General features: G+C 39.6%; 1 protein-coding gene across 5 annotated transcripts in view; it reads right to left on the bottom strand.

Annotated features, from left to right (window-relative positions):
• The window catches only part of HTT (huntingtin), a 217,061-nt gene that overhangs the window by 155,968 nt on the left and 35,821 nt on the right, over positions 1–25,272 (bottom strand). For 3 of the 5 annotated variants that reach the window (XR_004645949.1, XM_034772454.1, XM_034772452.1), the window contains exons 8-15: positions 23,980–24,158; positions 23,205–23,409; positions 22,187–22,234; positions 12,312–12,392; positions 10,713–11,077; positions 5,485–5,608; positions 4,310–4,428; positions 2,965–3,076 (exon numbers count right to left, since the gene is read on the bottom strand). Coding sequence is in view for 4 of the 5 variants with exons in the window: in XM_034772454.1 (XP_034628345.1) it covers positions 2,965–3,076; positions 4,310–4,428; positions 5,485–5,608; positions 10,713–11,077; positions 12,312–12,392; positions 22,187–22,234; positions 23,205–23,409; positions 23,980–24,158 (1,233 nt within the window). In the remaining variant the exon portion in view is untranslated. Of the gene's footprint in view, positions 1–2,964; positions 3,077–4,309; positions 4,429–5,484; positions 5,609–10,565; positions 11,078–12,311; positions 12,393–22,186; positions 22,235–23,204; positions 23,410–23,979; positions 24,159–25,272 lie in introns of all 5 variants that reach the window. The other 2 variants (XM_034772451.1, XM_034772453.1) reach the window with 2 other exon arrangements.

Here is a 25,272-nt window from a genome sequence, read left to right on the forward strand (position 1 = left end):
TCCTCTGGTCCCTCACCCATCCACCCTATCACCCTTGGCCCCCGCTGTCTCCCTACCCATCCGACCAAGACTTAATTTGTCTCGTGGCTTGCCAGGCCTGAGTAAGTCTGCTGTGAAAAGTGGTATTTGTATGTTTGTTAATATCATTTTTCACTGACTCCCAGCTAGCTAGCAAGTCTGCTGCTGTGAAAAGTGATATCAACAAACATCATTGTTCACAGAAGCAGGCTTACTAGCTAGCAAATCTAAAAAAATCCAAAACCAAACAAGCAAAGAAACAACAACAAAAGACAAGAACATGCAAAGCACCTTATTTGTCTCTCTTTTCTGTTTAGGTCAAGTAAAGAATAGACACAACTGTCCATTATTTTTATTACTGAAACTGAAAAAAAAAAACCTACATAAATAAATTACTATGATTTGGACATGAACATGTGCATATTTATTTGTTTTTCCTAAAGTTAAGTATTTTAGGAAAAAGTGTCATAGCGGCCACCAGCAAGAGTTGGTGACCACATTCTGAGGCCACCAAAAAATTTGTTGTGAGAACCCCTGCTCTAAGCAGTGCTCTACCTATGGGATATTCTGATGTGGAACTCCCTCTGTCTCTCCTGTTGAAGCTGTTCCACTCTGCATAATGAAAGAGTGACTGGAGTAAGGGGACTGGACCCAGGGTCTCCCACTTCCCCAGGGAGTGCCCTAACCACTGGACTAGAGTGTCACTCTCTCCTTCAACAACTGTTCCACTTTGGATAAATAGTCACTGGGCCAGAGAGGTATAACATGTTATCCAGAATGTTATCTAGAATTGGGGGGAGGGATAGCTCAGTGATTTGAGCATTGGCCTGCTAAACCCAGGGTTGTGAGTTCAATCCTTGAGGGGGCCACTTGGAGATCTGGGGCAAAATCAGTACTTAGTCCTGCTAGTGAAGGCAAGGGGCTGGACTCGATGACCTTTCAAGGTCCCTTCCAGTTCTAGGAGATGGGATTTCTTCATTATTACAAATTATATTATTATAATAAATGTAGAGAGACTCCGTACACCCTAAAAATTCCTTATGTTCTTTGACCTACTGCAGCGGAGTGCACTATGGCACTTTATTGCATGGTATAGCAGGATCCACATGGCTAGTGAGCGTGCAACAGGATATAGCACCATAGATTTACACTCTGACTTATCAACACTGGACAAGCCCAGAGAACAACTGATGAAAAGTACTCGAAGAGTTAGGTATTATTATATAAACATGCTGGTATGCAACAAGATGTTATCTAGAATTTGAACCAAAGACACACGTTTCAAAACAGAAATATCTATATTTGCTAAAGGAAAATGACAATCCCTTAAATGGGGAATGTCATCTTAAAACCTAATCCACTTTAAAAATGGAGTTAAAATTAATTTCATGTATTATATCTGCCTAAGTCCCCACTTCAATTTTTGCAGAAATTACATTTAGTGTTTTTAAAAATGTTTATTCCCCCACTGCAGCATGAAAGATCCACACAGAGAAAACAGCCAAACTAATTATACACAAAATGCTGTCAACTGCACAAATGAAGGAAAGATAGTCTAAGGTTGGGATGCTAGCCTGGGACTTAAGAGACCCCTCTTCAGTTCCCTGCATAACCTTGGGCAAGTCATTTAATCTCTCTGTACCTAAGTTTCTCATCTGTAAATGGAGATAATAGTACTTTCTTACCTCAAAAGGGTGTGGAGAGGACAAAAAAAAAGTTTCTGAGACACTCAGATGCTATATGGTAATGGGGGACCACATAAGTATCCAAAATAGAGAAAAGTGGGGAAAAAAAAAATCTCATATTTCAATTTTTATAAACTTGGGTATCCCTATGTAACATTCATTGATAAAGAATTTTCAGAGAAAAGTGTGTTCTATTTAAGTTGTATCCCTTTAAGATAGGGTTTTTACAAGCTTCATATAATATGGACCACATCTTGAGAGATTTCCCTCCCATGCAGTTACACAGCTTCCCTGTAAAAACAGCAGCAATTGCTTAAATGGAAAATTTCAAGTATTTGTATTTTTAACTGTAAAATACAGTGTCTGGTCCTTTTCAAAAGACATATACTGTTCCTTTTAGCGCCTTACAGACAGGAAGGAAAGGGAACTAACAGTCGTCCATCTCCCTGTTCCCCTGCACATGCTATTCTCCCCCCCCCCCCCATCTGGTCCCCTAATACTCCTCAGGCTGTCTGGTCCTTCTTTCTCCCTGAATTTGCTTCCTGGTTCTCTTCTGTGTAGGATATGCTACCAAACCACCTAGTCTCTTCTCCATTTGTTCCTATGGACACACTGCCTGGCTAGTGGCTCTGATCTTGTAAGTAGTCCTTCCCTCCTTCCTGCTGGTGGCTTCACTGATAGGCAGTTCCACTCCTGCTGATGGCTCTGGTACAAGACAGAAAAACCCATTTCCTCCACTTATGCAGCAGCAGTCTAAGCAAGCTCCACCTCCTTGTTTCTAGCTGCTTTTACTGGTATCCCAGGCTTAACTATGCTATACAAAACCTAGACACTCATGTAAACCACTGGTAAAATGGAGGAGCTGCTGGCATTATCATGTGATCTGCCAGCTCCCCACGGATTAGAATTAGAGAATTGCCATCTTAAGGAGTTAAAAAAAAGTTATCTGGTTATTTTACCATTTAAAACATCCTTTAAATAACTTTTTTTTAAATAACTTAATATTTGACTAGCAAGTTTACAGTAATATAATAATTTCATCAGGAATGAGCAGGTCAAAACCAGGTTCAGCAATTACGAAAGAGGCTATAAATCCTTTTAAAGCTCTTTACAAGCTGTTGTCATACTTTAAAGTCCTGTCATGAAAAAAACAATACGCTCAGTCAATGAAGAGCTGTCACACAACTAGATAAAGTGATCACACTTTGTTTTGTATATTGAGGCAGACAATAAGCCATCACTGTTTTTGACAGCAACTTACCACCTTTCTCCCCAGTAAGCAGAAAAGAAGCAGATAGGAGACGAACACAGTGAACCAGAGGAGCAGAATTTCCATCTGTGTAGTGACCTATATCTCCCTTTATTCTGGAAGGCTGTTACAAAAAGCAAATCACAGGTCTTATGTATGCTTTTAAGATTAAGTTTAAATTAAAAAAATCATAAGAGGGAACACAATTTAGAAACATTAAGTAATAAATAAGGATCCTAGAAATCTATTTGCCATGGAAAAACACAGAATCTGCATTTGCAGAGAATCTTTAGTTTTTATATTTTTTGAAAAAAATAGAATCATATACAGTAGCATAACAGGGGAAATGGGCGGGGCTTGGGCTGCCAGCTTAAAAATTATGAATATATCAATTAAACAGTGTGTTCAAGTGATACCTATTTATATTGTGGCTATGGAAATTAAAGATCATTTTATTTTAAATGTGGAAAAACAGATTTTATGGGAGGAGGGTGTTAATCTGAGAATTTTTTTTTAAATCACGAAAAACTAGGATCCCTGGTAGTAAATCAGAGGCACATTAAATACATCTTCTGTGAGAATGCCCTAAAACCAAATATTTTTGCAAAGATGCCACCACCAGCACTATAATTGTTCTAATTTCACCATAAAAACTATAATATGACAGTTCTGGTAGATTGTTATTTATCTAGACTTGCTGTTTGACAAAAGACTGTTCATGAAGCTCCTTCAGTTACAAAGTTATGCTCTCTGGAAGCATAATATGGAAAGCTCAAGAGTAACATCCTTCTGGAAGTTGCCAAATTTATTAGCTTAAACAGTATGATAGAGAATCTGGCATATCTTTTCAGTGTTGGGGATTAAAAAATTTTTTTTCTATATAAAACTCATTGCATTCAACTTGAACTCCTTGGAAGTTCTGTATTTGTTTATCGCAGATGGTGGTCAGTTCAATGATATTTGAGCAGCAGATAAAAAATTCAGTACATGTCCCTTTGCTACTCTTCATGCACACAGCAAAGGGGAGTTCTTTTTCTCTCTGTAGTTCTGACACCCTTAATTGCATGACTTGTCTATTTATGTTTGCCTAATAGAATACCGTCTTTTGTTTATGTAAGTTTTCAAGATAGTGTATTTATGTGATCTAGGAAGTTTTAATTACAAGTTAGAATGTTGATGACTGGAATGTACTTTTTTTAAGCTGGAACATATACTGTAAAGTATACCTACTATTGTACAGATTACCAAATTATCTGCTTATAAAGCAGAATTCCATTAGTTGTTTCATGTATGCTGGTTTTGAAAATTTAACAAACACCTAACTTAAAAACCCACCTCGAGTGAGAGAATGTCTTACCTTAATCTCATGATCAACAGATTCTACTGCTTCTTCTTTTGCCATGAATCTATCTACACTGCTGTCAGAAGGCTGCCTGCTATGGCCCATGTTTTTCAATAAGTGTGGTTGCTGAAGGGCTTCAGAAAAAAGCAATACATAGCACATTATTTAAGATGTAAATTAAGCTAAATGCAGATCACACACTTTTAACTGGAGTTTATTACCAGACAGTTAAAAAAAGTAGCCTAGAACTAACAAGTAAAATGATTTATTAAAGAAATGAAAATAGGAAAGATTCATCTTATACATTCATCTTATTCATCAGAATGTTGTTATATTTGTTTCTGGTAGACATAAAATAGATAATCAGTCTTGCTGGAAATCAGATTCATAGATTCTAGGACTGGAAGGGACCTCGAGAGGTCATCGAGTCCAGTCCCCTGCCTTCATGGCAGGACCAAATACTGTCTAGACCATCCCTGATAAGACATTTATCTAACCTACTCTTAAATATCTCCAGAGATGGAGATTTCACAACCTCTCTAGGCAATTTATTCCAGTGTTTAACCACCCTGACAGTTAGGAACTTTTTCCTAATATCCCTTGCTGCAGTTTAAGACCATTGCTTCTTGTTCTATCCTTAGAGGCTAAGGTGAACAAGTTTTTTCCCTCCTCCTCATGACACCCTTTTAGATACCTGAAAACTCCTATCATGTCCCCTCTCAGTCTTCTCTTTTCCAAACTAAACAAACCCAATTCTTTCAGCCTTCCTTCATAGGTCATGTTCTCAAGACCTTTAATCATTCTTGTTGCTCTTCTCTGAACCCTCTCCAATTTCTCCACATCTTTCTTGAAATGCGGTGACCAGAACTGGACACAATACTCCAGTTGAGGCCTAACCAGCGCAGAGTAGAGCGGAAGAATGACTTCTCAGGTCTTGCTCACAACACACCTGTTAATACATCCCAGAATCATGTTTGCTTTTTTTTGCAACAGCATCACACTGTTGACTCATATTTAGCTTGTGGTCCACTATAACCCCTAGATCCCTTTCTGCCGTAGTCCTTCCTAGACAGACTCTTCCCATTCTGTATGTGTGAAACTGATTTTTCCTTCCTAAGTGGAGCACTTTGCATTTGCAGATGAAAGATGCTACTATTTTTGTAATTGATTTTTCCTATTTATCAACATACCAAGGGAAGAATTTCTGAAAGGATCTGAGGATTCATCATGGAGAACATTTGCAGTTTCATCTTCCTCATCTTGCAGCTGTCCAATCTGCATTCCAGAATACTGGCTTTCAGTACCCTCTAGCACCTAAGATATACAAGGAGTGGACTTTTAGAGTAGACTAACTTTGAGTGCACAAGTCAGAGCACAAACATGCAATGTTAGTAATTCACAAACCAAAGTCAGTCTGATGCATGTTAGCATAAGCGTGCAGCTATGTGCTGGCCCCACACTTCTCAGATTCCTCATTTTTCCAAGATGCAAAATTGTGATCTTGATAGCTCACAGGCCTGACTTAGATTAGAGCCTGCCTCTGTACTACAGCTTGGGCCTTTCTCATTGGTGTGAGGCAAACTGATCCTCCATCCCAGCTGCTATCAACCTCCACCACCCCCTTTTAAGGCCCCAGCTTGACCTAAACTGCCCAGCTGCCAAACCCTCCGATGACCTCAGATGCAGTATGTGGGCAACGGAAGTCTAGCAGTGATCCCACTGGGCACCACAAAACATAGGGCTGGACCTCTTCAAGATATTCTCATTTTATCCCTTAATTCTAACTCAAAGTCTAATGGAAATGAGTTGTTTTTTTAAAAAAAATCCAACCCCTGATACTAATGTTATGAACCTGCTGCTTATTTAATTAATGCAAAGAGACCACCACCAAAAGGTAGCAAAAAACATTTCACAGCTATACTATCAGAAGGTAACTTAATTTTCTGGCTGCAAAATGCCATGTAAATCGTTAAAGTGAAAGATACCAATTATCTTTCAAGCTGTCAAGAAATTTTAGCTGCTTAGACTATAATATGAAAATAAATACACAAACAATATGCAGATTGAGTAAGTTACCTTTAACATTCCTATCCTGCACTGGCCAGGAAATAACTCTTGTCTTTAATTTATAAAAGTCTAAGATCCAACCATATAATTATGAAACAAATCTTGATTATCATTTAATATTTCTCTTTAAAATATTAAAAGGACCTGAAAAGGTCCTCTTCTACTTACAGCAAATCCCAGACTCACAAAAATTAAATAAGCATGCAGAAAGACGAAGTGACACCTCAATTCCCATCCCAACAACAAACTAGCTAGAAACACCCCTCACAGTTTTTATGACATCAACCCTCTATACAATGCAAATAAAAAGCAGCCTATAAATTAAAAAAACACACATAAGTCTGAAAGCAGTTAAAATGTCTAACAAAATACCAAATTAAAATGACACATCTTCAAGAAAACAAGAGATAGTGTTCTTGGATTTCATATGGCAGGAAACTCCATAAACAAAGACAACAGGAAGAAAAAGCCCACAGCCCAAAGATAACAAATTTAACACAAAAAAGGCAAGCCCGGCTCATCTGATCATATAGGATATGACCACTTTCAGAATTGTCAGTCCATCACTTATTTGGATTTCAAAATCCTATTGTGTATGTGTGTTTAGTCTAATTTCTCTCCTTACTTGTCTAAACCTATAACAGATTTAGATTTATACACTAATACTCTGCTTTATTATTGCCATGGCATCAAATTTTCCATAGATTTGTTAAAAATAAACACACTCAAATATTTTTAAAGGCCAAATCTTTACATTAATACGTGTGTTTAAAATAAATATTTTTAAACAATACTTGTGAAGCAGTTTCTCTTTTGCTTACCTGCCAAAACCCAAGTTCAGTGTTCCAAACTTCCGGGGGAAAGCTTATGACAATGTAGGAAGTACAATTTTAGAGAACTGTGTTTTGATTAGCTGTTGCAGAGAAGATTCCAAACTCTGAACTCAGGTTTTGGCAGATAAATAAAAACTTTTTCAAACACTGGTTTTTAAAATGCATTTGTATTTTACACTATGGTTTTACAATAAAAAGTGACTAGAAATGGCATTGCAGGGTTCCATGATGACTGAACATGATTTCCACAGCAAATGGAATCAGCAATAAGATTCAGCAGGACAAATTCTAACTTCAGTTACACTTGGTGCAATACCATCATAAAATTCTGTTCTGAATGAACAGGCCTAAGGAGAGATTGCATCTAAAATGGTTAATTCTTAACCTGTTTGCTAAATACCAGGTGGCCTCTGGGTATTTCCAAGTTCATTGTTTACATTATTATCAACTTACAGTAGAATATGCCTTTCAGAGGCACTTTGTATATGCATTAAGCATCACTAAACCTCACTGAAGATATATGTACTGGATTTCCAAAGCAGGTACAGTAACTCCTCACTTAACTTTGTCCTGGTTAACGTTGTTTCGTTGCTGATCAATTAGAGAAAATGCTCATTTTAAGTTGCACAATACTCCCTTATAACGTTGTTTGGTAGCTGCCTGCTTTGTCCACTGCTTCCAGAAAGAGCAGCCAGTTGGAGCTAGTGGGTGGGGACTTGGAACCAGGGTGAACCAGAAGCCCACCCATCAGCTCCCCGCTCCCCTAAGTTCCCTGTGCGGCAGCCGAGCAGGCTACCAATTGCAGGGCAGTAGGCTGTCCCTCCCACCACTGTGTGTGCTGCTCCTGTCCTCGGCCTTGGAGCTGCTCCTGGGAGCCAGGGCTCAGGATGGAGGGAGCTTGCTGGCAGCAGCTGATGATCTACTTAAAAAGGCAATGTACTTAGAGTGGGGTCAGGGTACTTAAAGGTGCAATGCTCGTCTCTCTCTCTCTCTCACACAGGCTGTGTGTCTCTGTCTCTCTCTGCCATGCTGTCTCCCCTCCCTCCATTCGGGCTGCCTTGTAGAGTGTGAGGATACATTAATAACAATGTGTTAACCCTTGAGGGCTCAGCCGAGTACTAGTTCATCATTAGCATCATTTATCCCTGGGAAATATCCCACCCTTTTACTTCACCTCCTCAACCAAGCGTCACAATCATCATTGCTGTGTGCAGTAATAAATTGTTTGTTTAAAACTTATACTGGGGGGGGGGGGCAGTGTACATATAAAATATAGTCTTTTTACATTAATTCGTATAAGGAAATTGGATTTGCTTAACATCGTTTCGCTTAAAAAGTAGCATTTTTCAGGAACATAACTACAATGTTAAGCAAGCAGTTACTGTACCAAGAAAATATGAAAGCCTTTGACAATTTTAGATTGCAACTCATGTTGAAAAGAACTCTGTACGACCTTAACTGTCCAAACTTAACTGTTCATTTCTAGAGTTCACAATCAGAGTCCATCAGAGCAATGATTGTGTGCTAAGAGAGCATACTGAACACTGAAAGGAGGAAATAAAAGATATGTAAGAGTTAAAAACTATCAGTGAAGGACGTATCTATTTGGCATATCTGCATCTGTAAAGTGGGATAAGTGTGATCATCCAGCACAGCAGCTTACCAAATTGGCACTTTTCCCTGAAGGCGGAATCTTGGGCTTTAGGATTTACATTTTATTTAATTACTTATGGAAATCTCGTATTCATCATCTCTTGAAGTTGTAAATCAAGATTGAACATCTTTCTAAAAGATATGCTATAGCTCAAACAGAAATTACAGGCGCTCCCTGGGTTACACAAGACCCAACTTACGCAAATCCACACTTACGGAAAAAGCTCTGTAAGTTCCGTACGCTTTTCTTTTCTTTTTTTTTTTTTGGTGGTGTAATTGTCAGGTATACATTCCTGACTTATGCAAAATTCAACTTACGCAAGGTGCTCCAGAATGGAACGCTTGCATAAGTCGGGGAGCGTCTGTAGAGGTTTGATGCAGAAATTATTGGGTGAGAGTCTATGGCCTGTGTGATGCAGAAGGTCAGACTATGATCCTAATAGTCCTTTCTGGTCTTAATATCTAAGAATTTAAAAAAGCTTAAGACTCCAGTCTTTGTGATTGCAAAGATAACTGTCAAAAACTGAACACGTCTAAACCAATGCAGTAATATCAGCCCAAACATGCAGAAGGCCTGAAGCAACAGCTTTAAGGGAAATGGGAACTCTCCAATTCTTCTGAATATAGCGTTCACTCTGAAACTTGATGATGACTACTTAGACATCAACAATCTTAGCTATTTCACTATTGGGAGCTTGCAAGAAAGGAGAAGGTCAATCCTATTACGAAGATCTTTAGTATCTACTGTGAACACCAGCTCATTTTTGCATCATGAGCATTTAAGTGCTGGTCAGAGTTTGAGAAAATATTACTACTTCTCTTCTGCACAATCTAACCCCACTTTTGTGCAAGAGTACCTGTTTGTCACATTTGTAAAGAAACCATTTTTAAAAACTCCACAGGTCACTTATTCTTCCCAACTTATCTTCAATGAGTTCACAGAGTTGTTTTTAGGTCAAGCACTGACAACACATTTGGAAGCCTGAATTGAGGGTTGATATGCTACATATCTGCATTTGATTGTGTCATTTGTCAAATCCCTTAAAAAAGCTTTTTTAAAACAAAAACCAAAATAAATTAATAAATAAAGCATTATTGTCTGTTGAATTGTTCTTTTTCAACTACGTGACCTCTTCACTGAAAAGAGATGGGCAGACTGAAATATCTGTAAATATCTGTAGAGTACACTACTGAATAAATGCTTGACGTAAGCATAAAAGCATCAATGTGTGGTACATATAAAGTTACGCAATGTTCAAACAATATAACAGACATTCCAAGAGGGTATAACAAGAGGTAGTAAAACTGAATTTCCAAGTGAGAAAGCACAGGCAATAAGCCACAGAATATGCAACATGAAAGCATGAGGTTGAAACACTCAGACTTGAGGGGTATTTATCTATTATTCCAAATGGAAGGTTCACCCTTTAACACTTTCACTAGCCCTTTTAAACTGAAGGTTTACAATTTAGTTAACTTTAAGGGCTAATGTGCTATTAAAACAGAAGCATGTAATATTTAGAAAATTTCTCATGAAAACCCATTAATATTTATTCTTTCAGTGAAAAGAGTAATTTTATAGTGTGTTTAATACATAGAGGTCAAGTTTAAAGCTTTGTGTTCAAACTAATGTTTATAAACAGAAATTCATTTTTTAAAGCTGCAGTGAAAGTGTTAAAATGAGGTCAAGCTCTCAGTTAAAGGTATGAGCTGCTGACCTTTTCAGTGTTACTAGCGGAGGACGGGAAAGTAGAAGATGAATAAGTAGATGTGTCCAAGTCTGGGCCCTCCATGGAGGAGCTCTGAGATATGTCGGGCCCCTCAGTAGAAGACTGGGATACCCGCTCTGCCCGTTGCACACTTACAATTTCAGAACTGTCCGAAGGGGTCACAGCTGAATCTGGACCTTCTGTGGTAGTCTGAGAGCTATCACTAACTGGTGAAGAAGCCTGCGTGCCATCATTCAAGTCCATAGTGGGGTCTGACTGGACAGTGCTGATCTGGCTGGAGCTCCGACTAAGCATGTCATCCTCTTCCCCTTCAGTAGTTGTGCTGGCCAAATCACAACTGGTCAGGTCTACAGAGTCTGATTGCAAAGTATGTTGTGAACGTGGCTGCTCAGTGATGATGTCATGTCCTGTGGGATCAGCTGCAGAACTTACTATTGATCCAGCTGTTGATACTCCTGATGAAGAAGCTAATTCACTGGTTATCTCACTCTTCATAGAGGCTAAAACAAAAAGCAATTAGTGATCCAAAGTCATCTATCAAGAAAATATCTGTATACACTTTAAGGAAAAGATTTAAAACCAAAGGAAAATAAAATCATCAAATTCAGCTTTGCACCCCTGATATAAAACTGGATTAAGCTTAGAAGGGAGCAGTGACTGAAGCAATAAAATATTGTTATGGAGGTAAATGCCTGTAAGCCATTTAGGTATAGTACAGCCTTTTCAATTTTTCATTGCTTCTTCTATAAAGGCTGTAACCAGCACCTTAAGGCCCATATTTAGTCCTTTTGGATTTGAATACCACAGTCCAAGAACCATCTTTTTTAATTATGGGTTAAGATGCCAGAAGCAGGGTTTTAAAGTTCAATAAAGAAAATGTATGCAAATTTGCATACGAGTCTGAGGGAGCTATGTTTCTAAACAGTATGCATCTTCTACTTTAAAAAAATATTATTTGATCGTCTTCTGTTACTATGATTGCTAACAGCACTTTAAAAACCTCATTTTAAAATAACAGCAAGAAACAGCTGCAAGCGACTAGAATGAGGGAGATGAGAAGGTAGGCAGATATTTTAAAGGGAAACTGTGTGATAATAAAAACACTTTGTGGAACTTTATTTACTTACTATCACAAGAAACACCAAGATTACTATGACAGAAAGATTAGAAAAAAATTCTATAGATTTAAATTTGTTTACTTAGTGCACTTGACAGTACATTGTGTATAGGCAGTCTTTTCCCCCTGTTTTCAGGTCTTTCAACATAGCAATAATGAATAGAAACTTTTTTTTTTAAATAGGAAAATATAATTGTAAAGAGAAAGATTGGCAGGACTACTCAGGAACAGGTGTAGTACTTAAAACTACTTTCAACTCTTTCTAGATTTTAAATTAATTTTTATCCCTTTAAGTTAAGTTTTTAAATAATGATTCTTTTAAATACATGATGCCGCATTAAACAGCATTCATGCGGTTTCCCCTTTAATCCTCAACTAAGCAAATTCCATAATCACAATTGAATTAGACTTTTAACAATCTCCACACTTCGTAAACAAACAAAGGATAAAAAAGGTAAATGAGATGGTAAAATATAACTGTATATAGCCTTGGGCTATTCCATTTTTAGTCAATCATATTTTATGGACAGACACTTATTTACTATTCAAGGTGGACTTGCTGAACAGCTTACAGAAACTACACTAAAAACTCTGTGTTAAAAAGAATGCAGTCCTACCTGCAAAAGTTGCAGTGCTGACTTCTGACCGTGTTTCAGGGTCATCCTCCAAGCCTTCTTCTTCTCCTAAAAGTACTTTACCTGATAAATGATGCAGCAATAATATTTTTAAGTTTGCTAAAAATGCTATCCTACACTCTGGAAACAGTCTCAATTCTTTTAAAAAAAGAGAGAAGGTAAGTAAGTGAGATAATATCTTTTATTGGACCAATTTCTGATGGAGAGAGAGACAAGCTTCCAAGCAACACAAAGCTCTTCTTCAGGGCTGGGAAATGTACTCTAGAGTATCACAGCTAAATACAAGCTGGAACAGAGATAAACAATTTGTTCCACCTTGTATTTAGCTGTGACACTCTTGAGTACATTTTCCAGCCTTGAAAAAGAGGTCTGTTTAAGTTCAAAAGCTTGTGTCTCACCAGCAGAAGTTGGTCCAATAAAAGATATTATCTCACTCACCTTGTTTAATATCCTGGGACCAACATGGCTACAACATTGCATACATGAAAAAAGTCAGATGTAAAATGTCTACCCTCTTTGAAGTAAATTATTTATCCTTACACTGAAAAAATATCCAGGTTAGTATAAAATAATGGATATGGGGAAAAATGAATAACTAAGAGAAAGAGCAGACAGCATTTTACTACCTAGTCGGGGAGAAGTGGACAATGACAAATGGACAATGAAGGCTGATTGCTTTGTGTGACAGTCTGGGAATCTGTTTATGTGAACTTATGAATTCCAATCTTTTATGAATTCTCTGTATGCTTATACCCTTACTCATAGCTTTCATTGTATCCTTGCATCAATCCTCTTGTTTAAAGGGAGAAGGTGTGGGTGTCTCCCCTGAACAGAGCAGACATTAAGGACCATCAGCATTGCAATAACCTTTCCTTATCAGGGTATTCGTTCTACCAGCCAAAACTGTTTGGCTTGCAAATGTCTCTTATCCCCAGTAACAACGACTGAGGGTAGGAGACCGCAGTCCATAAAGAATTACAGAGTGAAAATATTCCAAGGAAAGGACAGGAGGAGTACTGGAATCTGCTGTTAAAAGGGAAACTCTCTAACAAGGAGGCAGCATATCAAAACTAGAAGACAAGACTTGGCAGGAGTAGAAGGGCTGCAGAAGAATTCTGGACTCGCTGGAAGATGCTGATTAAGACTCAAAGAGCTCTCAGAAGGAGTGAGAAAACTGAGGAGGGTCTCACATGCAAGTGTTCGATATTTTTCCATAGATCTAAATATCTTGTGTGCTTTGTTTATGGCCAGGTCTACACTACAGTCTTTTGCCAGCATAGCTCTGTCAGTCAGGGGTGTAAAGAAGTGTGATCCTTGACTGACAGCTGTGTCCCCAAAAGCCCCTCACGTAGATGCAGTTATTCCAGTAAAAGCACAGTTTTGCTGGTACAACCTGCATCCACACTAGGAGCCTTTTGCCGGCATACACGTACCAATATAGATATACTAGCAAAGCACTCAAAGTATAGACCTGGCCAAGAAGTAAAGTGTGTGTGGTTTAGAAGTGCCTTTACAAACTCAGTGTGTTACTGGTTTAATTGTCACAAAATCCCCAAAAGGTGAAACAGTAAACCAGAGTATCCACAAGGATGGAGCTCTGGAGAAGGCATGCATGAGCTACTGGTGAGACTTGGGAGGTCCACATTGGTCTTGGGATCAAGGGTAGCTCAGCTGCAAGGCTTCACATCCCGAGAAGGTACCAGCATTGCACCAGTCTGCACCCCAGGAGTGAGCCTGAAAGGCCAGAGCAAGTCCATGTCCGGATGCTGCTCACACTCAGTAAATTCAAAAGCATGTGGGGGATGCAAAGTGTGAGTCCAATACAGCAGCCTAATAAATCCCATAATGGGGTACTCAGCCAGGGCTATACTACTTTCTTTTTTTTTTTTAAATGTATATGGGTAACAAAGATGCAAACCCCCACTTAATGCAATAAGATAATACATTTTAAAAGACCCAGGAAACAAAAGAGTTAATATTATGATAATAGTATTAGCAGCTTATGTGACACATACTACTGAACTACATATTTAGAAAGACTAACCAGTAATCCAAAATGTGTGGCAGAGAATTCTGTTTTGCATTTCCAATTTTGTTTTCTTTTATGATGCAACCACAAGGCTACATTAACACAGACATCTGCATTTAATATTCTTGGTTTTGTATTTTTCATGTGAAGAAAAAAAATGAAACACAGCTCTGATAATACAGAGTTGCAGAACTGTGTTTATCCACAGCACCATAAGTTTTAGAGTACCCAAGTCTACAGATAAGGAAAAATGTAGTTGTGGCATTTGGAACTGTGCAATTCCACAGTATTCTGGAAAATAATGCAACTAAAAATCTATTCTACTACAAATGTTTAGGCTTCTCTTTTTTGCACTATAAACGCATGAGAACATTTTTTAAATAATTAATCATGCTGAAAATGGCTGAGTATACTTAAGGTCATACTGTGTTCTGAACCTCAAGCACAGAAGACTCAGTATGTGATCACTGAATCATAGAATATCAGGGTTGGAAGGGACCTCAGGAGGTCATTTAGTCCAGGGGTCGGCAACCTTTCAGAAGTGGTGTGCGGAGTCTTCATTTATACACTCTAATTTAAGGCTTCGCGTGCTAGTAATATATATAGACTTCTAAAAAATGTTAAAATGTAAGTCTCTATAAGTCTATATATTATATAACCAAACTACTGTTATATGTGAAGTAAATAAGGTTTTCAAAATGTTTCAGAAGCTTTATTTAAAATTAAATTAAAATGCAGATCTTATCAGTTTAGTGTGATTCTTTACCCTTGCTTTTCCTTGCTGAGTTTTCCAACGTCTGGCACGTATTTGGATACTTTAAGCTGCACACAGGCTTCTGAGTGATCAATTGTTAACCGGCTCCGAGAAGGACAGAGGACAGATTTCATGTGTGAAAATACATGTTCACACAGGTATGTGGATCCAAATGCTGAAAGCATTGCAAACGCAATTTTCTTCAAACAGTTACATTTCACTGGCAGGACATCCAGCAGGTCAGAACAGAGGCCCCATGATCTCCCTCGGTAGCTTCAAGTGAGCTCCGCAGCTCCACAAACTTTGATGTCCACAGTTCTGAGCTTTTTAACTGAATGAGTTGCATTTTGAAATCTTCAACACCCATCCACTGAAATACAGACATATCCAAGTCGCTTTCACTGAACTTTTCAGGTTTAATTAGAAAAGAAAGCATTGGGCCAAATCTCTGAAAATCTTGAAATCTGTCAGAAAATTCTGATTCCAGTTCTTGCATGTACTTTCAAATCTCAGCAACACTGACAGTCCAACGTGTCGATAGCTCTTATATGAGTTGGAAGTAGTGGAAAGTAGAAGTTTGAATATCCCTGGAAAAAACTGCTAGTTTCACAACAAATGCTTTCCAGGCTTCATAAAGATCCAGACCTGTTTGCCCTGCACCCTGGAGACAAAGGTTGAGTTCATTTAGGTGAGCGGTGATATCAGTTAGAAACTCGAGCTTACATGGCCATTTGTCATCATGCTGTTCTTTTTCCGACAAACAGGCTTTGATTGCATCAAAACAGTTTACAAAGCACACCAAAACCTTGCCACGACTTAGCCACCGAATGTTGCTGTGAAGTGGGATGTCGTTATAAGCACTGTCCATCTCTTCTAGCAGTGCTTGAATCTGTCTGCAGATCGAGCAACAAGGAAATTCACAAATTCACCACTGTATTCATCACATTATTAAGCTCTGAATTAGAAATTTTAGCACACAGGTTTTCTTGATGGATGATACAGTGAAATTTGACTGTTGGACGGCCAATTTGATCTTCAGTCTTCAACCTTCTGTTTTCTGACCATGGCAGGAGCACCAGCTGTTGTCACACAAAATATTTTTCTGGTGTCAACTCCTCGTTCTTCAAAATGGTTTACAAAACTTTCCAGTATATCTTCCCCCTTTGTTGTGCCATGCAGGGGTTTTAGGCAACAAAGTTCCTCTTGGATTTCATCGGAAGCACAATATCTTGCAACAACTGCCAAACGTGGAACGTCGTTTATATCCACGCTCTCATCAACTGCAATACTAAACACTGCTGTGTCTTTCAATGCAGTTGTCCACTTTTCCTTAATGTTTTCTGCCATTTCACTTATGCATCTCTCAACTGTTCTGACAGAGATGGGCAGGTCTTTTATTCTAGGTATGACTGTATCTTTATTTGGCAAATCATTGGACAAAATCTCTGAACCGCTGAGAAAAACTTATTTTATATATTCCCCATCTGTAAATGGCTTTCCGTTTTTTTTGCAAAGCACTGTGCAATCTTGTAACTTCCTTCTGTAGCTTGATTTTTACTTACACTTAAGCTTTTAAAAACAATGCTTTGCTTCTCATACGCTACTACTGCCTTTTTGATCGATTCAGTCTTGTCTGCTTTGTCAAGAAAGGTTTTCTCGTGCTTCGTTTCAAAATGTCGAACACTTGATGTGCGACAAACAACACTTGCATAACAGAAAGCATAAATAGCATGGTCCTTCTTTTCAATAAATCCAAATGCGGCTGTCCAAACATGCTGAAATGATCGGACATCTAGCTTCGCTTCCTTAGGAGCTGCCATTTTGTCAAATGTTTCCTTCAACTCTCAGTGGAGAAAAAAAATGGCGATAGAAGGCAAGCACAAGGTCAAAATGCAGCGTGGCCTGATATAAGCAATTTTAAGATGGGGGTGCTGAGCTGCACCCCCTCTTGCCTCGTGTGTAACCCTCACTGTCCCAGGCTGGGGACAGTGGACCACGGCAGGGAGGCTGCAGAGCACTGATCCAAGGCCAGAAGCCGAGCCCAGGGTGGCCTGCTGGGACTCCAGGCTGGAAAGCAGGCTGAGCAAGGCAGAAGATCCAGACCCTGGCTGGCAGGTCGTCAGCGGCTGGAACCACAGATTGGCAACTGAGGTGAGTGGAGCTGGTGGCTGGTAGAGCTGAGCAGGGCCGGAGGCCTGGACCCTGTCTGGCAGGGTGCTTGCCCTGGAACTCCAACCGGAAGCAAGGTGAGTGGGGCTGTGGCGGGGACCCCGGCTGGCAAGGGGCTAGCAGCAGGAACCCCAGAGCAGCGACTGAGCAGCTCAGCCCGCTGCCGCTCTAGGGTTTCGGCTGCTGGCTCCTGCCAGCCGGGGTCTTAGCTCGCTGCCAGCCTGGGGTTCCTTCACCCAGTCCAGCAGCGGGCGCTGAGTGGGACTGGCAGGGGGACCCCAGCTGGCAAGGGACCAGCAGCAGGAACCCCAGAGTGGCGGCAGGCTAAGCCGCTCAGCCCGCCACCGCGCGCCATCAAAAATCGGCTCGCGTGCCACCTTTGGCACGCATGCTGTAGGTTGCCGACCCCGATCTAGTCCAACCCCCTGCTCAAAGCAGGACCAAACCCCAACTAAATCATCCCAGCCAGGGCTTTGTCAAACCTGACCTTAAAAACCTTTAAGGAAGGAGATTCCACCATCTCCCTAGGTAACCCATTCCAGTGCTTCACCACCCTCCTAGTGAAGAAGTTTTTCCTAATATCCAACCTAAACATCCCCCACTGCAACTTGAGCCCATTAATATTTGTTCTGTCATCTGGTACCACTCAAAACAGGCTAGATCCATCCTCTTTGGTATCCCCTTTCAGGTAGTTGGAAGCAGCTATAAAATCCCCCCCCATTCTTCTCTTATACGGCCCAAAATGCAGTTAGCCTTCTTGGCAACAAGGGCACACTGTTGACTCTCAACCAGCTTCTCATCCACTGTAACCCATAGGTCCTTTTCTGCAGAACTGCTGCCTAGCAATTCGGTCTCTAGTCTGTAGCAGTGCATGGGATTCTTCCGTCCTAAGTGCAGGCCTCTGCACCTGTCTTTGTTGAACCTCAGCCAGATTTCTTTTGGCCCAATCCTCTAATTTGTCTAGGTCTCTCTATATCCTATCCCTACCCTCCAGAGTTTTTACCACTCCTCCCAGTTTAGTGTCATCGGCAAACTTACTGAGGGTGCAGTCCATGCCATCCTCCAGATCATCAGTGATATTGAACAAAACCGGCCCCAGGACCGACCCCTTGGGGCACTCCGCTTGATACCAGCTGTCAACTAGACATGGAGCCATTGAGCACTACCCGTTGAGCCCGACGATCTAGCCAGCTTTCTATCCGCCTTATAGTCCATTCATCCAGCCCATACTTCTTTAACTTGCTGGCAAGAATACTGTGGGAGACCATATCAAAAGCTTTGCTGAAGTCAAGGAATAACATGTCCACTGCTTTCCCCTCATCCATAGAGCCAGTTATCTCATCATAGAAGGCAATTAGGTTAGTCAGGCATGACTTGCCCTTGGTGAATCCATGCTGACTGTTCCTGATCACTTTTCTCTATCTCAGTGCTTCAGAATTGATTCCTTGAGGATCTGCTGCATGATTTTTCCAGGTGGGGGGTTGCCGGTCACCATCATTAAAGGTGACTAGCAAAGGGAAAAGAAGTGGGGTTTTGCCCTTATTTGTCCTTGATGCATAAAGGAACGGCAATTTTTGTCTTGGTTTTTACATTTGAAGTATCAAGTCTTGAATTCTCCATTCCTCTAACAAAAAATGGAATACTGAGATGACATCAAAACTGATACGAAAGTGAAGACTGAACTACCAAGAGAGTGGGTTTTTCTGGAAAAAAAATTTAAAAATCCCAAATTGTAACATCTATTTAATTCAAACCTGAACACACTTGGAAAATAAACACTTTCCTTGAAAGATGCAATACTTTCTCCTCATTCAAATCCTTCCTAAAAGCCACTACTTCTCCAATACTACACGTAATATGCTACTAATTTGCCCACTGCCCCAAGCTTCCTCACATTTTTTATAATCCACATATTCTGGATTTTCAAGGTCCTCCAGGCAGACACTGTACTTTGTGTACAGGACAGTCACACTATCAGCAATAAATCATACGTGCATACACCTATACCCATGAAAGGATGAGAAAACTCCTACTAGGATTCCCTCCACCAAAACAAGGGAAGACGATATTTCATTTTCCAATCTTTCATGCATTTAGACATTTTAAAGAAACTAAAAAGAACAGTTTTTAGTTTCCCAAGCAGGTAACCTTTAAGATTAATTGCAAAGTAGGTTATGAATGAAAGCTGATGTCAACTTTAGCTCTGTTCAGGCCCCTTTGTAGAATATAATTATGTGGCCGTGCAAATGACCAGATAATTGCTCTTTTGTTTTTAAGATTCCATACAGTTGTGGTCCAAAATGTAAGCATTCATTTAGAAAATATGTAGTCTTTCATTCTTATGGTTGACAAGACATGCACAAGTAAATAAATTCAGTTAGGCTACTACAACCGTAGTTCAAGCCTTGGCTTGTTTAGCCTAACCAAAAGAAGGCTGAGGGGAGATATTATTGCTCTCTATAAACACATCAGAGGGATAAACAACAGGGAGGGAGAGGAGTTATTTAAGCTAAGCCTCAAGGTGGACACAAGAACAAATGACCATCAAAAAGTTTAGGCTCAAAATTAGGAGAAGGTTTCTAACAGTCAGAGGAGTGAAGTTCTGGAATAGCTTTCCAAGGGAAACAGTGGGGGCAAAAAACGTAATTGGCTTCAAGAATGAACTTGATAAGTTTATGGAGGGGAAGGTGTGATGGGACTAGCTACAATGGCATGTGACCCATTGGCAACTGCCAGTAGCAAAATTTCCCAATGGCTGGAGGTGGGACACTAGATGGGAAGATCTGTGAGTTACTACAGAGAATTCTTTCCCAGGTACCTGACTGGTGGGTCTTGCCCATATGCTCAGGGTCATATCTGGGGTCAGGAAGGAATTTTCCCCCAGGACAGATTGGCAGAGACTCTGGGGTTTTTTCACCTTCCTCTGCAGCATGGGGCATGGGTCACTTTCAGGTTTAAAATAGTGTAAATGTGAANCTTGCCCATATGCTCAGGGTCATATCTGGGGTCAGGAAGGAATTTTCCCCCAGGACAGATTGGCAGAGACCGGGTGGGGGGGGGGGAGGGGGGGTTCCTTCCTCTGCAGTATGCGGCATGGGTCACTTGCAGGTTTAAACTAGAGTAAATGGTGAAATCTCTGTAAATTGAAGTCTTTAAGCATGATTTGAGGACTTTAGTAACCTCAGCCAGAGGTCAGGGGTCTATTTCGGGAGTGGGTGGGTAAGGTTCTGATGTCCTGCACATTGCAGGCCCCAGACTAGATGATCACGATGGTCCCTTCTGACCTCAAAGTCTGCTACATGCAGCAATGACTCAAGATGTGCAAAACGTGTTTTAGCAAATGAAGATTATATTCATTAATTGTAGACAGTTTAATGTTTTTTAATTTAAGGACTGTTTAATCTATAATCATTATTAGTAAAATATAAACTTATTTTACTGAAGACCTACTGCTATATTCAAAATATTTAAATCAAACATGAAAAACAAAGATTACACCTTTCTTAGTATATAGTGTAACGTGGTGTTCACTTATTTTGTTGCATAGTAAGCTGGCTTCCAGATTCATACAGAAATAGATTCTACTTTCTCAATACACCTCTACCCCGATAGAACGCTGTCCTCGGGAGCCAAAAAATCTTACTGCGTTATAGGTAAAGCTGCGTTATATCGAACTTGCTTTGATCCGCCGTAGTGCGCAGCCCCGCCCCCTCAGAGCACTGCTTTACCGCGTTATATCCGAATTCATGTTATATCGGGTCGCGTTATATTGGGGTAGAAGTATACCATCTCTTCCTTTATCTTTCCTAAAAAGAGTCTTATACGGACCTATCACTGTAGCTCCCAAGCATCCATCCCATTCAGCAACATCACAGTTTATCACATTAAGCTACTTTCTTATCACACTGAGGTCAAGAATAGTTTATTTTTTATTTTCACACACAAAAAATAACCAATTAGAGGGGGGGAAAAGAGCATATTTGAAACAGTGTAAATTAGGTGCTGTAGTGGCCCTAATTGCTGTAGTGGCAACACATGCTTGTTGAATCCCCGTTCTACTTCTAAACTGTTTATCCCAGGAAAGGTATTTTTCTCCCTTATACCTCCTTCTCTACCCCAAATCCTATACTGGAATTCGCTAGCACAGACCTCTGTTCCCACACAGAGTACCATAGAAGCCAAAGGGATTTTGCAGTGGCACAGCAGGAGTCAGAACTAGTGAATCCTGACATAGGGTGGGGTTTACAATGGCTCCATTACTGCTGTCAAGCTTCTTTAGAAAACTACACGAGTATGACTGAACATGAAGTATGTTATTATGGTCAAACTGTGCACAGAATGTCCAAGGGTGATAGCTCAAACTAAGATTTCAACTTAAATCTCCAGTGGTGGAGAAAAAAAATCAAAATGATAGGTAATAGTCATAAGGGAGCAGTGTTAGTCATCACAGGACAGACAGACCAGATCAGAGCACAAGTGGCATTTTAAAACATGCAAGACATACACATGCATTGATGAAGGAATGCAACAGTGAGAAAGATCAAAAAGCATAATTTTCCAATTTAATGGTCTGTTAACTGTTGTGCTTGTTTCATTCCAGGTCAAATATGGTTGTAAATAAAGGTAACCGGGCCCTGTTCAGTGAAAGCTGCATCAACAATGATCAGAATAATTCTGCCAGCAAAGCAAAGAAAAAAAATAGCAATAATATTTCTGCTTTTTGAATTACTTCACTATATCTTGGTTGTAACGTCAAACTCTGACAAAAATTAGATTTATGCTCTTCAATCCCAGTTGCAAAGAGGAACACATTAGTGAACAGAAATCAAAATTTAGCAAGACAAACCAAGTGAAAAAAATCAGATAAGCATGTGATTAAGCAATTATGATTCTGAAGATAGTCACCTTTTAGTTTTCTTGACAGACAAGGGCTGCATGAAGACCCCCCTCTAGCTGCAAATCACAAAGTAACAAAATCAGGGAAAAGAACAGAGCTGCTGAAATTAAGAAGTAATTCTAACAGCCTCATAAGGCCATTAGATAAAGTTTAGAAATTAAACAGAAAATGTGTTTCCTTTAAGGTTTCAAATCCTTGTCAGATAGAGTATCTCTAAAACATTGTACTATGACACTTCTTTGCACTCCAGGAAAAACAAACTCAACTGAAGTTTTTTACTTTTAAAAATATACAATTAATTTGTCATAGCAGTGTCGTATTTTTTTTTTTTTTTGGCCTGGCTAATGGATTACCATCTATTACCAGCAAACTTGTAAATCAGAGAGATTGGAATGTTCATTCTTCCCTCTAATATAGAAAATGAGTTCACCATAAAATTGAAGTTTTTTAAAAAATTCAATCGGGGACTAAGATTTTCATTTCAGGAAGTTAAAGAATTAAGACAATATTTTATTTACAAGAACTTGCACCTCAGACAAGAGCATCAAAACCTAAAGAAACAATTATAGACAAGCTTAACAGTTACACTGAGAATTTGTGCTTATTGTTGGTAGTAAACTAGACAATTGGCAATGAGCTGTCATAATTAATGTACTTTTTGATTAGATCAGCTTTCCATGCATCACATCAGCCTGGTCAAAAGATTGGTAAGAAGGGTATTAATTTTCTCTTAAAGTTATCAATTAGAATGATGGTCTTACAACTTTTGGTTAAACAAAAGGAGAAAAGTACAAAACATAAGACTGTACTAAAATATGTATATTAAGAACATTGTCCCAAACGCCAATCTTTACCAATTTTCTCTATATGCATAAAGAATCTGCACACCTGCTTCTGAAAAAGCCTTAAGTTTCCACACACAGGTTTTTAACACTATTTTTTTTTATGATTTTGGCCATTTAAGGAATTTAAAGAGCCTGCAATGTGTGTTCATCTCTCAGCTAAAGCACCAAAAATACTGCTTACCTATAAGCTCCACTATGCTTCCACTGCGGCTTCTGCTGATAGACTCGTCTTTGGATACACTGACCTGTGTAATGCCTCCTGAAGTGGTCAGGGCATGAAGAAGATCAGGCGGTGGTGTTCTAAAAAGTTGTTGTAATAGTTCTAAAGCTCCAGTCACAACATTGTGGTCCTGGTGCTGAGTGTAATGCAAAGTCAATTCATAGACCTATAAATCAAAGAAAGCTTAGTAGTAAATATTTATAACTATCTCCTTTTCTAAATAGGCTCTTGCACCACTCTTGCAGCCAGAGGTTCTAAGCAACTTCCAGTAGTGCATTAAGTGACGTGATTAACATCTGTCACATGCAGTTTGTTTTCTCTCATCCTCTTCCCACAGAGAAAAGTGTGTGTGCAATGTGTTTTGTTTTGGTAGGATTTTTATTTTTAAAAAAAGGTACACACTGCTGTATTAGAAAAGGCAAGTCAAATAAGTGTGCTTTGCACTTGAAGCAGAAGATGGCAAGGTTTGTGATGGTCCTTAGCTCCTTAGGACTACTAATTCATAATACTGCCATTGCGCTTTGCTTTGTAGGGATATTTATATTTTGCCAGTCACTGGGCAAACATATAATCAAATAATAGAATAATATTGACAAAAAAACTATAAATGGCTCCCAACTCAGAACTAAAATAGTTGACAACAAATATGAGAAATACATTATACTGTACACTACAAAGATGTTTGCTGGCTCATAAGCCAACTAGTACTTTGAAAGAGTTACCATTCAACTCTCACCTGTATAAGCTGATCTGGAGAAGGTGAAATCTCTGTTTCTTTTCGTGTTACACCAAAACTGCCTTTCAGACTGGTATCCTTTACTTGCTGCTGCAGTAATGGTATTAGATACCTTAGTGTGAGCAGTACTCCAAGAATTAAAAGAGTAGGATGTTCATCTTCCACAGGAACCAACAAACCTGCAAAAAAGTTACGACTCTTATCTTACTGGTAGTACAAGTACTATGCATTAACTGAAGACATTATCATCAGTTCTTTTACTTATCCAAAAAAAATAGATAAGGAGGATCAGCTCCCAACAGTCATAACTCCATCACTCTTCTCACTGAAGTAATAGCTATCAAAAATGCTACTTTCTTAGAGAGATACAGCAAAGAGCAGGCAGCAACCAGTTCAAAGGGCAATCCCATCTCACTTTCTGTCACCAGATTTAAGACCCAGAGAGGAAAGGGATCTATGACATGGGGATATAACCTGTCCAGACCCTTTTAAGAATCTGACATTGGACCAGAAAATACCAAGCAGCCCACAATTGGAGGGTGGAAAGCAAAGATAGTTCCATCAGGATTTACCTGGCAGCTACCTGATTGGCCTTGTTGTTTTCGGTGCAACAAGTAATCCAAAATATGTTGGAGAGAGGCTAGGATTGGTGAAACACCCTTCTGTTTTGACCATAAGGAGAATTGTTTTCACTTTAACAGTTAAGTATATCTAGTAGGTAGCTTTCTGATATTCCGGAGAATTTTTTGTACATTTCCTCAAACACTCTGCTTCCAGAGGCGTTAAACATGAAGCATCCAGGCCGGGAGATAGAGAGCAGCCAGGCTGGGATGTAGCAGGTCGCAGTCTTGGGAGATCAGGTCCAGTTCTGGAGGTAGTGCCAAAGAAGCCCTGCCAAGAGACTCAGCAAACTGGAGAACCAAACCAGGGCTATGAGGATCATACAAGCAAGATCCTGCTTGAGCAACGCCCTGGGAAGAAGCGGAATGGGAGGGTAGGTATACATCACATTGCCGTTCCAAGACTGGAGGAAAGCATCTATCAGAGATCCCTGATTGTGTGCTACCCTGCAACAACAAACCTATTACATTCTGTTAGGAAGAGTAGCAAATAGGTCTATGTGAGAGGCCCCCCCAGGTTTGAAAAATTAATCTCACCATATCCAGCTTGAGAGACTGCTTGTGATCTCTGTTGAACAATCTACTTACTGAACTCCCAAGAGGCTTTGAGGTGTATTGCATTGGCAATACAAAACTCTTAGATATATTGCTTCTTCACAGAGGCAATCTGATC

This window comes from Trachemys scripta, chromosome 5, assembly GCF_013100865.1.
Source record: "Trachemys scripta elegans isolate TJP31775 chromosome 5, CAS_Tse_1.0, whole genome shotgun sequence".
Lineage (NCBI taxonomy): Eukaryota > Metazoa > Chordata > Testudines > Emydidae > Trachemys > Trachemys scripta.